We start from the raw sequence: 12,854 nt of genomic DNA, 5'->3' as shown, positions 1-12,854 counted from the left end.
GCAACAACTAATAGTTTGAAAAAGCTGCCTTTGAATCGAGATTCAGTTATTTATGGAATATTAACAGAACAAATTTAAGAAGTAGTTCCATTATTTCTAGAGTCTGCATCTTTGGAATTCTATCACATTTTATCTTATTGTACACCACTTTGAAGGGTTCTGGCTTTGATGTGGTTTATAAATCTTTAAAACAACAACAACCTGTACTTCCCCCCGCTGATAATTCTGTTAGCTGTCCTTTTAGTTGAAGGTGTAAATTAGAAATCATGTAAATGAATAAGTAAAATCTATTTGATGTCATTGTTAACCCTTCAAAACAGTGTATAAGATATTTTTGAAACTCTATCCAACAATAGCCAATGTGGGCATTTTATGATCCAAAGGAAATATCTCTCTAGTAATAATAACAGTATTGCACTCAAGCATAGAATGGACAATGCTCTGATTTGTTTCATACCATTTGCAAGCAGAACTTGTCCAGCTGGCAGCACCCTCCTTAATGCAAAATGTCATGCATATTTAACCCTATTTCCCCCCCATCTTGGATCAATACTGCACCAGAATTTTTGACAACTGATATGAATTAATTTCAATAGACACAATAGTTGTCATACCCCTGTTTGTACTCAGAAGAAATGGACACTGCTTCAGCATTTGACGGGAAGCAGCAAATATAGAAAATTATAGCCAGCTTCCCAAATAACACAGTATATGATTTCCCACACAAGCTAATAAATAACTGCCATTTATGGTTTAAATGCATTGACAAAATTGTTTCAAGCATGGGACATTTAGTTCACTGTGTGACTGTAAATTCACTCAATTACACATGACTTTGATTAAATGGACATATTACATCTTGGTATGTTGTGTACTGCTTGTGCCAATGTGGGATGTGTTTGGAATATGTGGTGTGTACACACGGAGAGACTCATGTTGCATTTCTAAGACTATTTTCCTTTATTTCCCACACAAGCTTATAATATTTAGTCTGTCTTCTCTGATCAGGTTCCTTCATCACCAATATGGGCAATGAGACAAAAAAGAATGGCAGTATGTTTAAGAATTATGTCTAGCCATAAAATTAGCCAGTTACTATAGAAGGTAATTTTAAAAATAGTTAGCCTTTTATGTATATTTAGATGTGTGTTGATTTAAACTTAGTGGCTATTTTTTAATTTAGAGAAATTGCAGGGGCATTTGAACTTGAGCCTCCAGAAGGTATTTAAAATGCCTTGTTTGACCAGGGATTAGAGAGGTGGATGGTTGTGAAGGAATTTGAGAAAACAAACAGAGATTCTTCTCTTTGGGAAAAAGAAGCTTTCTGGAGTGCTGCAGTGCTACTCACTAGACCATTTATTTAGTGGGACATTGTGCTTTTAAAAGGCCTTTGCCAAACCACCCACAAAAGTTAGCAGGATTTATGAGAAGAAAGCTATGAGGTTCCTACCTCTTGGAGCCACATGAATAATCTACCCTTGTGAAACAGCCTTACAGGTACATACAGTGCTGTGTTTGATTTCTTTTCCTGTTGGCATGTTTGCTCAGGACAGGCATTCTTCCCAAATGTTGTTGGTTTTTTTACTAACTTTATGCAAATGACACCAATACATTTGCAAGCACAGATGACCACAACATTCCTGTGAGTATTGGTACAATCATCTTTTGCACTTGCTTTAATGGGCTGAGGACTGGGAAGCGAATTGAACTCAAAAAATGAAATTTTCATCCAGAGAGGAACAAGCCAACCAGAAAATATATCTCCAGATTTGAAAATTGTTTATGCCATAAAGTTTATGGAGAATAATCTTTGCAGGGTGAATAGGTCTATTCAGATGTTACTTATTGAACAGAAATTGGTGAAGGGGTTGACAAACTCACAGCAGTTATATTGTCTGGTCATCTCATGTAAAATAGCTAAACTGTGTGGTGTGCCCAGATTCTGATGGCATCCTGCAGTCCTGCTTTCTGCAGTTGAGCTATGGGTCATGTACATAGGTTGCAGTCAATAGCACAATGAAATGCAATGGGTCATAGCACAGAGGGAGAGCAAGTGATTTGTATGCAGAAGGGTGCAGGATCAATCCCTGCCATCATTTCCCAGCCTTAGCCTTTGATCTCAAATCCCTGAGAGCCATTGCTAGGCATTGTGGCCAATATAGAGCAAAGGGACCAGTGTCCTGACTTAATATATTGCAGCTCCAATGCTATCCTAAATTAGATAAAATATAGCTAGCTGCCTTTGTCTCCTGGGTTTTAAAATAAATGTTAAAATAAATCATTTTACTGCAGTTTCAGATAACCGGTCCTCACCCCACCACCCCAATAACTGCTGGTGTTTCAGTCAATAGGCAATGATAATACGGTGGAACTGGTGTGTCTGAGAAGGCCAACAGGCAGTGGTCTCCTCCACAACCTCTATTTATTGCACCAGTTAGATTTTTTTGCTTCCTTCCCCATGAGTAGCAGCCGATTGCAGAACCATTATTCGTTAGATCCCTTTTGACATGAGCTGCATCCTTTAGAACCAATACACAGAACATATATAAATGACATGAGTTGCTGATTTTCTGTGTGAGTGGGGCACAGATGCAAGTGAAGAAATAAGGTTTATGCCCGAGTTAGGTGCCCAAAAGATAAAGGGGATAATATACAAGGAATGTCTGGCTAATAATTAAATGGTTGTAGTCTTCAAACATCCAGACCCTTTCTGGTGCATCTTATTGAAGATTGGATTTTGTAAACTGGTGGTGTTCTTATGCTCAGTTCAGAGACTGTCCAGAACTAGCAAAGTGTAGCTGTAATAGTTTCTTCTCCCTGGTTCTGGGAAGCAGAATCACTATATTGTCATTTGTTCAGGTAGGACTACGCACATTTTGAGACGTATACCTGGATTTTACTCTAGCATATATTTTTCTAATTTGGCCTCATTGATATTTTGCCTTTTTGTTGTCTACTAGGGGTTTACTAGGGGTCTTAGTAGACGACAAGCTTAACATGAGTCAACAGTGGGATGCAGCAGCAAAAGAAATTAGTGCTCTTGGGGTCTCTTCCAACTCTTCAATTCTATGATTCTATGGACACATGGGCATATTGCAGAAAGTGTTAGAATGTGTGTAGGGCAGGGGTCAGAGCCTGCCACTGAGATGATGCCCTCAACCTTAAGTTCTATGAACACATGACACCCCAGTCCCCACCTTTAAGAGGGCTTCATTCTTTTTTAATTCCTTCTGCCAGGGAAGGACCATTCGCACCCTCCCTTGGCAGTGTTCCAGGTACAGCCTATGCACCTGCACCCACAGCTCAACTTGTGGAAATCCTGTACACATTCTAGTTTCACCATAATAGAAACAAGGAAGACTTAACTTTCAAGTAATGAAGACAGTCTTCCATTCTGTCAGTTAAATCAATATTAGAATGGAAGTTATTTACTGTTGCTTCCATAGAGATTTATCACTGCTGCTGTCACAATTGACATCACTTGTCATGATGAAGACCACCTCCAGCACCGGGCTCAGAAATGCCAATTTCACAGTTCATGCACAGTGACAACTGCTTCAAGCTCAATAAAATGAAATATTGCTGCAGTTTGGTGTTTTGTTTTGTTTTTTTAAAAAAATGTCGGATGTACTTATCTTTGAAAGATAACTCAAAAACAGTCGGGGAGAGGAATATGGACTAATTTTTAAAGCGTCTTCCATCCATACTATCCCAACGGCCGATTAACTTGAGCCAAATTTTCTCACACAGAACTTCTGTAAATGCAGGGTTTCTTCGGGGATGTCTTCATCTGTGCACTGGGAATGCATATGCAGAGCGGCTCAGCAAGCTAGGAGAAAGAGTTGAATGCCATCGCTAGATCAAGCGGGGAAAGAATGTTAAGGGCATCAGAAGAGGTGTTGTTAAAAGGATGCCCAGAGAGCCTGACCTCTCTGAGTCTTTTATGCACCAGCCTCAGATCTCTTCCCTCTTCTCTGTTTTTTTGGGAATTGAAAAATAATGTTTCACTTTGCTTTCAGGTCAGCTGGGCATGCTGCAGAAGTGCAGTGCCAGTGAGACTGCAGCCTCCACCCGCACCTTAATTTCCACAGAGGCACTCTACACATTTATGCAGATTTGTCCTATGAGCTGGTGCCTTTAATATCTAGCAATGCCCCTGAGCATGAAACAGAATGATGGAATGGGGAGAAATTCAATTCACTTTCCATTTAAAAGTGAACCTACCTAACTTACACTTTCTCTAACAATACACAATATACTTCTCCCAGTTTTGCAATGCAATATCCAGCAAAGTCATATGTACAATGATGCATATAAGGTTTTTTAAAAATGCTTTAAAATGCATATATTATAGAAAGCAACATACATAACTCATCATACTGTATTAGGAAAAAAATGTTTTGTGAAAATGTGTATTAGGCAAAATAGCATACAAAAAACTATATATTAGGAGAAATTTGTTGATGAATTTTCATGAGTTTATCATGACTATCATCATTGTCAAAGGTGAATATGTGGAGAACTGAATTTACGATTGGGAAAATGAGAATCTGAAACCAAAATTGGCAGATTCACACATCCCTAGAGGAGAACACCAGCAAACAGTGAAGGGATTCAAATTCAAGGATGCAAGGCAGAGCTAGGCAAAGTCAAGAGATGAGAGAGCAAGCAGGTTTGAGCCACATTCTGAAAGACTGTAGCTTATTAGAAGTTTTTTTTAATAGGGTTGCTGTGAGCCTGGAGCCTGGAATGGGAAACTCAAGAGGTCTCAGGTGAGCTTTCCAAATCTGTTAAAAGTAAATACACAAGATTGTAGCCAGAGATGTAGCAACAACATTTCATTTTTAGTACCAAACTACTAGATATTATGTCATTCTGTCTCCTTGTTGTATGCCCTAGATCGTCCATGGAAAAGCACATGAATTTATATTGGGAGGGGGGTAAGAAACTACAAATGAAATTTTTATGAAGGTAGTGTTGGAAAGTATAAATATGCTTCTTGTTTCTCATTTTCAATGAACCTTCTACAATTATCAAGATAAAAGCATTCCTAGTGGAATATAGAACCATCAGCAACTGTACATTTTTTACACTATCAGCCTAGAACACTTATTCATTTCTTCAAATATAAATGAAAAATGAAGATGATGTTTAGTTGCAGTTTCTGTTATCTCTTGCTCCTGTTTAAATTATTAATTTATTATCTGTATATTATTGGCAGTATTAATGTACGGCTATAATAAGAAATTTAAAAAAAAAATCTGTAAAACAAAACAAAAGCAAAACAAGGTACACTTTACATGCATTAAAGCTGCAAGCGGTCATGGGGGAGGGGACCCTCATGAGGGGAACTGCAATGAGGACCGAAGATTTAAAAGTAGTGTTTTTAAAAGTGTGACTGTATTTTTCAACTGTATCTCCAAAGCAAAACTGTTATAGTGTGCAAGAGTTTTCTATCATGCTTTGCACCAGCATGTCCCACCCTGATGCACTCCATATATTTTTGAACTACAACTCCCACCATCCCCAGGCTGCATGGCCAATGGTCAGATATCTGTTTGTTACTTAGAAAAGTATTGATGTACTGCCATCTCATGTAAAAAAACAAGGCAGTGTACAACAAAATGTACAAATACAATAAAACATAACGTACCATCAAAACAATACAAAAGAATCATTAACAAAATTTAACCTGACTTTTGGCATAAAATAGAGAATGTGCCTGCAAAAATCTCCCCTGGAAGAGCATTCCATAGCATGAGACAGGCAACACTAAATGCATGACCTGGTTGAGGACACTTGGGCCTCTGTAACAACTAAGAGTACTCCTCCGGGTGTTCTCAGTGATCAAACTGGAATATAAGGGCTGGATCTAAACTGTTAATATGAGAACCTTGAACCTGGATTGGTAGCCTGCTGGCAGCCAGTACAAGTGATTTAGCAAAAGTGTTGTATACTGTCTGCCATTTCTTCCTATCAGAAGTCTAACTGCTGCATTCTACCCTAGCTGGAGCTTCTGGAGGAGGTCCAAGGGTAGCTCCACACAGAGCACATTGCAGTAATCCAGTCTTGAGGTCAGCAGTGCACTGACTACCATGGCTAGGTTATCTCCATCCAGAGGACGCTGTAGCTGACATGCCACGTGAAGCTGATAAGAAGGACGATGCACATTTTAGTCCAAATCACCTGGAAGGCACCAGGTTGGGGACACCTGCTTTATTGGGCGGGTGTGTGTGTGCAAAGTTGACTTATTCATAATGATTAAATCAACCACAAAAATAACAAAAAACTCACACCGGGGGAAACAGCAGTGAATGACAGATTTCTAATTAAAAAAAAACTGCAAAGGAAAAGCTGATCTGGATGGCTGGGGAAATGATTGGAAATATCTCACATGGTAATACAGCAAAGATATTGTATGAAAAAGAGCTCCTTGTCATAAACCCACCTACTGATAGGTCTTCCATTGACAAGAAGAGCAAAGGGGAAAAGACTCACTGAACTGAAATGGAGCTGTGCAATAGTAGTCTCTTTTGTTGTTCTTACTGGCTACAATGCATAGCACTACAGGAATCCTCTGTGCTCACAGAACTCAGTAGATCACTTTAGTAGCACACTTTACCATGACCCGGCCCCAAGGCTGGGATGGCCTTCTTTCCTACAGCTGTCTTTGCCCCTCTTATATTGCAGCCCCCAATAACTTTGATTTAGTAGCTCTTAGGGTTGGAGCTCCATATGCACATCAAATCCTATAGGGAACCTATGGCCCTCCATCTGCATTGGCCATGCATGCTGGGGCTAATAGGAGTTGGAGTTCAGCAACAACTGGAGGGCAAAGGTTTTCCACATCTTCCTTGTAGGTTACAGAATTGTCTGCGTTTCTGCAGCTGTCACATATCTAAGCCTCCTCTGTGCTGAATATGAAGACCAAAAAGAACCCTAAAGTATAATACGATGGATAATGCAAAACAGAAAGGCTACTCCCGTAATTCAAACTGAATACTGGGGAATGAACCTAAAGGCAGATAAAATTGAATTGGTGCATCATTTCAATGTAATGAATCATGGTGACTGAGATCAAGACTAGTTTACAGAACTTGAGGTGAACAGAATGAGCATTACATATTTATAGCAGAGCATGTATTTTCATTTTAAATAAGTTGCAAAGGGTATCAACACTACTTTCATACAGTAGAGATTACCACCTTCATTAACAGAAGATCTGTCACCAAAACTTTCTTCAAAACAAAACAAACCACCAACCACTGTACAAACACAAACCACCATTACATTTTTAATTTATATGTGGATACGATGGAGTCAAATTCTTTTGACAATATACTGGCACAGGCCTACAAAACCTTTAAATAATGAAACAGCACTTGCTTTGTTTAGTACATCGGATTTTCCCCCAGAGGGGAGATGAAAACAACAGAGAAGAGGATTTGGAGCTTGAGAGATGAACAAGAACTTGTTTGCACTTCCTAAAAAAATTCAAACATTCCATCAAACTAGTAGTTGTATATTGCCTGACTGAACTAGTAAAAACTAGATTGCTTTTGTTTGTTTTATGATTTCCAAGATTGACAATGTCTTTAGTAAAAATCAGGTTGGGTGGAGTCATTTAGGGAGTGGCACCATTTTTGGGATTCAAGCGATGGGGCCAGCTTCCCTTATAAGGAAGGGGGAAACCTACTGTGGTACATTTGCCTTATTGACTTGGGCTCTGTGAAGTCCATATGCTAATGCTCCGAATGATCAACCATTCCTTTTGGCTTTTGGTAACAAGTATTCTCATACAGTTAATATCAAAAAGAACTTTGTGCTCCACATTTGTAATTTCAAAGTTTCCATTTTTAAACTCCCCTAGCCGCAAGAAAGTAGTACATTGCCTCCCTTTTTTGCCACCAACAATTTTTTCCCCAACTTCCAGAGCCCCATGATGCAAGATATCATTTTGCCGGTCTTCTGTCCCAGTGACAACTTTAATTCTGCTAATTTTAATAGGTTTTTCAAAGACGATCATATAGAAATCTCCAGTCGAGGGAGCTTTGCCCCAGAAGTACTCGTCGACACTACTATATGCCTTGCTTGCCTCGTAGTTTTCAAATACATTCATGTTAGTGTGCAGGTTGGCAGGTGGGTTATCAGGAAGGTCAAATGAATCCTCTTCAAAGTCATCATCTTTCAATTTATTCTCAGCACCCTTGTAGGATGAATAATATCCCATATGCTGGAAGAGAGATGGTTTGAAACGTATCACATCCTTTTGAGCCAACAGCCCACGGAAATGTATCAGCAGCCAGTCACAAGGCATTTCCTGGTAGAACATCAGCAAGAAATGAGCCAGGCGAGGGAGATCATGGGAATGGTACAACTTCCCAATGTAGCCCAACTTTGAAAATTCTAACGTCACCCAGTATGTTCCTTCTCGTGAGGTTATGACTTTCTTAACAACAGTCAAGAAGTTTTTTGCACACCGAACATCATCTTCTAGCATCACATAATAATCAGAAAGGTTAGCACAAAAGTTAAGCAGGAAAGCATAATCTACATTTTGCTTGGAACGAAATTTCACTCGGTCCTCTGGGTCATTATAATTTCTCTTAAGGCCATCCAATACAGGATAGTATTCTTCAGGCGTATGGATCACCATTAATCTCCCAGCAATCACATGATGGGCAAATTTCTGTGAAATATCCTGAACCATCCCATCACACCAGGATGAATCAAACTCTGCCAGGTGGACCACTACTGCAATTTCCTTCAGCTCTTCATAACTTGACTGCTCAAAGATGGACTTGATTGTCTCCAGCAAATAATTCCCCTTTTTCCTTTTGACAGAGGACAGTCCAATAGTAAGATATCCTGAAAAGGAGAAGCAAATTAATAATAATAATAATATTTAAAAATAGAGACTACAAATATTGTCAGAACATGGGGACATAAAGAAGAGCCTACTGGATCAGGCTGATAGCCCATCTAGTCCAGCATTCTGTTTTCAAAGTGGCCCACCAGCTGCCTGTGGGAAACCTACAAGCAGGCTCCAAACACAACAGCACCCTCTCCTCTTATGGTTTCCAACAGCTGGTATTCAGAATCATTACTTCCTCCAGCTGTGGAGACAGAGCATAGCCATCATGACTGGTCTCACCTTTTATCTCTACAAGATAAAAGCAGAGTTGCTGTTTTATTCAAAATAAGTTACCTGAATCACAAAGGCCATGGGAAATATATGGCCAGCAGGCCTTCTGCCTTTCCCCCCTTTTAGATAGCAGATCCCACCCCGATATCACATCATAAATGGCTTTTGAAACTACCTAGTTTTGTGTGTCTGGTGGGTGGGTGCGAGAGATTTTTTTTTACAAAGTAAAAGCTCTCCTGAATGCATATAATTGTGAAGATTTTTGATTGCTTTAAGGGTAATATATATTGGCTAATCTTGATACCTTTTCTCCAGAAAGATGTATTGGGAGCACATAGAGGCTATTGCATTAAACATCAGTTGTTAACTGCAGGAAGTAGTGTGAGATGTGAACTAAAAAGCCAGGAGGCATGTGTACAAAGATGCTGGCAGGAAAACAATATATTTACAATATTAATGCTATACACTCTGTTTGGGGAATGGGAATTTTAAAGTTATGGCTCACAAACTGTTTACAATTCCATCCATTAGGGAATAAATGGCAAATTAATGTCTCCCCTCCCCCTTTTGTACTTAAAAAGGAAATAAAGCAAGGACTCTGATCCAGTCATACTCATGCATTTTAAATTGTATTGGTGTCAGTGGGAGAATTAAGCTCTGCTGAAGTCTTCACTGTTTAACTCAATGCTCCTGAAATATCCTGAACCATAGCTAGATAAATAGATTTTAAAAATAGCTTAAAAAATAGATTTGGGGTTGGTCGGAGAAAATTGATCCATATTCATTTTGTATGGGTATTCAAAGACTAAAAAAACAGGCATTTTCTGAAACAACGTGTGAACCAGAACACAGCTATCCTTTGAAATTGTGCTGCTCTGAATTTTGCAATGCAGTTCTCACACCATGTAGTGTGTACAAAAATATAAATACAATGGTAAAGTGTGCATATAGATACATATATTAGTGAAAATAATGTACAAAAACACATCACATTACGGAAAAAGCACTTTGCAAAAATGTGTATATTATGGAAAAATGCATATAAAATGTGCATAGTAAGAGAAATTCACATCAAACAAATGTTGAATTAATTTCTCATGAGGTGTTTAAAAATAAATAAATCACAAACTGGTGTAGACATGTGGAGAACTGACATAAAGGAAAAATGAGAAACTGAAATTGACATATTTGCTCATCACTAACGCCACCTAAGTATCAATTCTATGCCCTTCCTAAAACTGTGCCACAACTTAGGGGGTTATGAAAGCCTCTTCCTTTTCGTGTTCATGCACTCTGCACATATGACATACACATTCTGTGGGAAAGTAAAGTTTATCAATTGAATACTGAGTTAAAGCTTCTTTCTCCCAACTCTACTAAGCAGCAACATCCAACTTGCAGTTTTTTCTCTGCTTGCTGCAATTAGGTCAGATAAAAATCTTGCTTTACTTAATGAAATCGAAATGTTCAGATACTTACTTTTTCTTAGCAAAGGTGTGCCAGCCAGATAGCGGTAGGAAACATTTATTGATCCTGAGAAATTGGACAGATCTTTAAATGTGTGAACGTATCGCTCTGAGTTTAATTGATGTGTGGCTGTTTCTCTGATTAACTGTTTGTCTCCATCCTAGCAGTTGGTAGGGAAACAGAAAAAAGCAAGACATTCACAATTCAGAAGCTAGTGTGAGGAATGGGGAGGGGTTTAGGGACGAAAACACATCCTTACACTGCAAATATATGTAGATTAGTCCCTATTAGCATGGTTATAAGCATGTGCAGGTGGTTTCAGGTAGAATCAAGCATTATCATTTGCATCAAAAACAGTATACATCCAACTTGATAGGGGATAGAGAAATGTATTCAGATATGTGATTCTGAATCTGCACTGTCAATATGTGCATATATTACTTGCTAAACTGGAGGATTAATGTACAGGATGTGGATCAGGAACACAATGTATGTGTTTGGATAATCATATATTGGTTTATTAAACTGAAATATCAATACATTTTTTGTTATTTCAGACACTTTATTATTTTTTGGCAAACAATTTGGGAAGGCTTCCAATTAACTACATTTCCACATTTCTTCCAAATTCAGAAGCAATGATTAATAGCTTCAGAGCAAGTTGGGATGTTCAGTCAATGTCATAGCAGAGTTTAACATCCTGGCTTGTTGAAAAGTTGTTAACTATATTGTCCTCATTTGGATGAAATAGGAAACATTGGTTAATTAGAGGTTGGCTAAAACCAAGGAAGAATAAAGGGGCTGTGCTGAATACACAGTCAGAAGGTTAATTTGTATCTCTGCTTATCAAGCTGAGATATAAGATCATCCAAAAGTTAAGAAAAGATAACAATATTTTTTTGGGGGGAGGGGGGAGCAGAATTAAATTCCATTGACAGTCAGATAGATAGACAGCTTGTTAAACATTGATGTTGTTTAAGATGTCTGGGGAGATTAATAACTTTCCCATTTTTATTTGAATATAATGATATTATATATTAGAATTATTTTTCCATGGAACATGAGTTCTGCCCATGAAGTACAGATCCTAAACACACCTTTGAAACAAGAACACAATGTGTTTCAAAAAAACACACAAATCCAGACTGTAGGAAAGGTACTGCTGTACATTTCAGAACTACCTCCCATGCAAGTGTCTTCTTCAATACACCTCAAAGCCATGCTTCATGTATGTATATTGTAGCCATCTCTCTCAAGAGATGTGAAAACCGCTTGGCTGTAGCATCTCAAAGGAGGTTCTGCATTGAAATGTTGATTTTCCTTCTTTTTTCCATGGCAACCTCAATGCACATTTTAGGCAGTGTTGGTTAAGGCAGACTACTAGACACATGGAATGCATTCTGAATAAGGCATGGAAACCCAAAAAGCTCTGTGTCTCTATTTGTTGTATAATACTTTTGAAAAAGCTTCAAAAGTCCTCTCTTTTTTTGGAGGGAACAGTGCTGGTTTCAGATTTTACATTGACTTTGGCAGCAGTGTTGCCTCTGCCCATTGAGAACCAGCCCTGCCATTAGGAAGAAAGAAGTGACTGCATTAGCCAGCAGATTTTGGCTGTCATGAAATGGCAGCCAACATTGTTGTTGTTGCTACAGAGAGGGATATTCTGCCTCAGGTGTCAAAATAACCTAGCTGGCTTTGAATACCATGCTCCATGACTTGGGCACTATATGTTGTTATGTCTCAGGCAGGAACATGCCAACACTGTGCCCACTGGCTTTTCTCTCCCCTAGGAATGAATCCATGCCACCTCCCAGAGGGAGAGGGCAAGGCATACAGAAAATACTTCTCCTTCACCTCAAACTTTTTATTTACTTAGAGAGGGTAGGTGAAAAGGTAGCAACACCAAGGAGGTGGAGCAACAGAAGACTCTAGGTTGAGGGGTCATTCCTGGACAATGTGCCTTGGCAATGACCCAACCGTGCCAACCCCTGACACCATCCCACATATAATCTTCCCTGGAATTCTTATCTTACCATTTCCCCCTTGGATAACTGAGCATCTTTATCATTGCTCCCACCACCTTGACATGAGTATTCAGAGGGCTAAGGATTTAACTGATCCATGGAATCTGTATAATTCTTTTTCTCATGAATTTGAATTTATGAGAAAGGAAGCTCTCAAAAATGTATGTAGCTTTCTCATTAGTCTTTCTTATTATGAGGGACACATAAAATATATCAGA

The 12,854-nt window shown here is 38.8% G+C and overlaps 1 protein-coding gene across 6 annotated transcripts in view; it reads right to left on the bottom strand.

The window, feature by feature from the left end:
• Nucleotides 1-534: 534 nt before the first annotated feature.
• MGAT4C (MGAT4 family member C) overlaps nt 535-12,854 on the bottom strand; it is a 323,744-nt gene continuing 311,424 nt past the window's right edge. For all 6 annotated transcript variants that reach the window (XM_081211244.1, XM_081211245.1, XM_081211248.1 and 3 more), the window contains 2 exons: nt 10,625-10,772; nt 535-8,868 (listed from right to left, as the gene is read on the bottom strand). In XM_081211244.1, coding sequence (XP_081067370.1) covers nt 7,712-8,868; nt 10,625-10,772 — 1,305 coding nt within the window. In that variant the 3' untranslated portion in view covers nt 535-7,711. The remainder of the gene's footprint in view (nt 8,869-10,624; nt 10,773-12,854) is intronic.

This window comes from Podarcis bocagei, assembly GCF_964188305.1.
Source record: "Podarcis bocagei genome assembly, chromosome: 10".
Taxonomy (NCBI): domain Eukaryota; kingdom Metazoa; phylum Chordata; class Lepidosauria; order Squamata; family Lacertidae; genus Podarcis; species Podarcis bocagei.
Note: the sequence above shows the minus strand (reverse complement) of the source record. Positions and strands in the feature narration are given on the sequence as shown.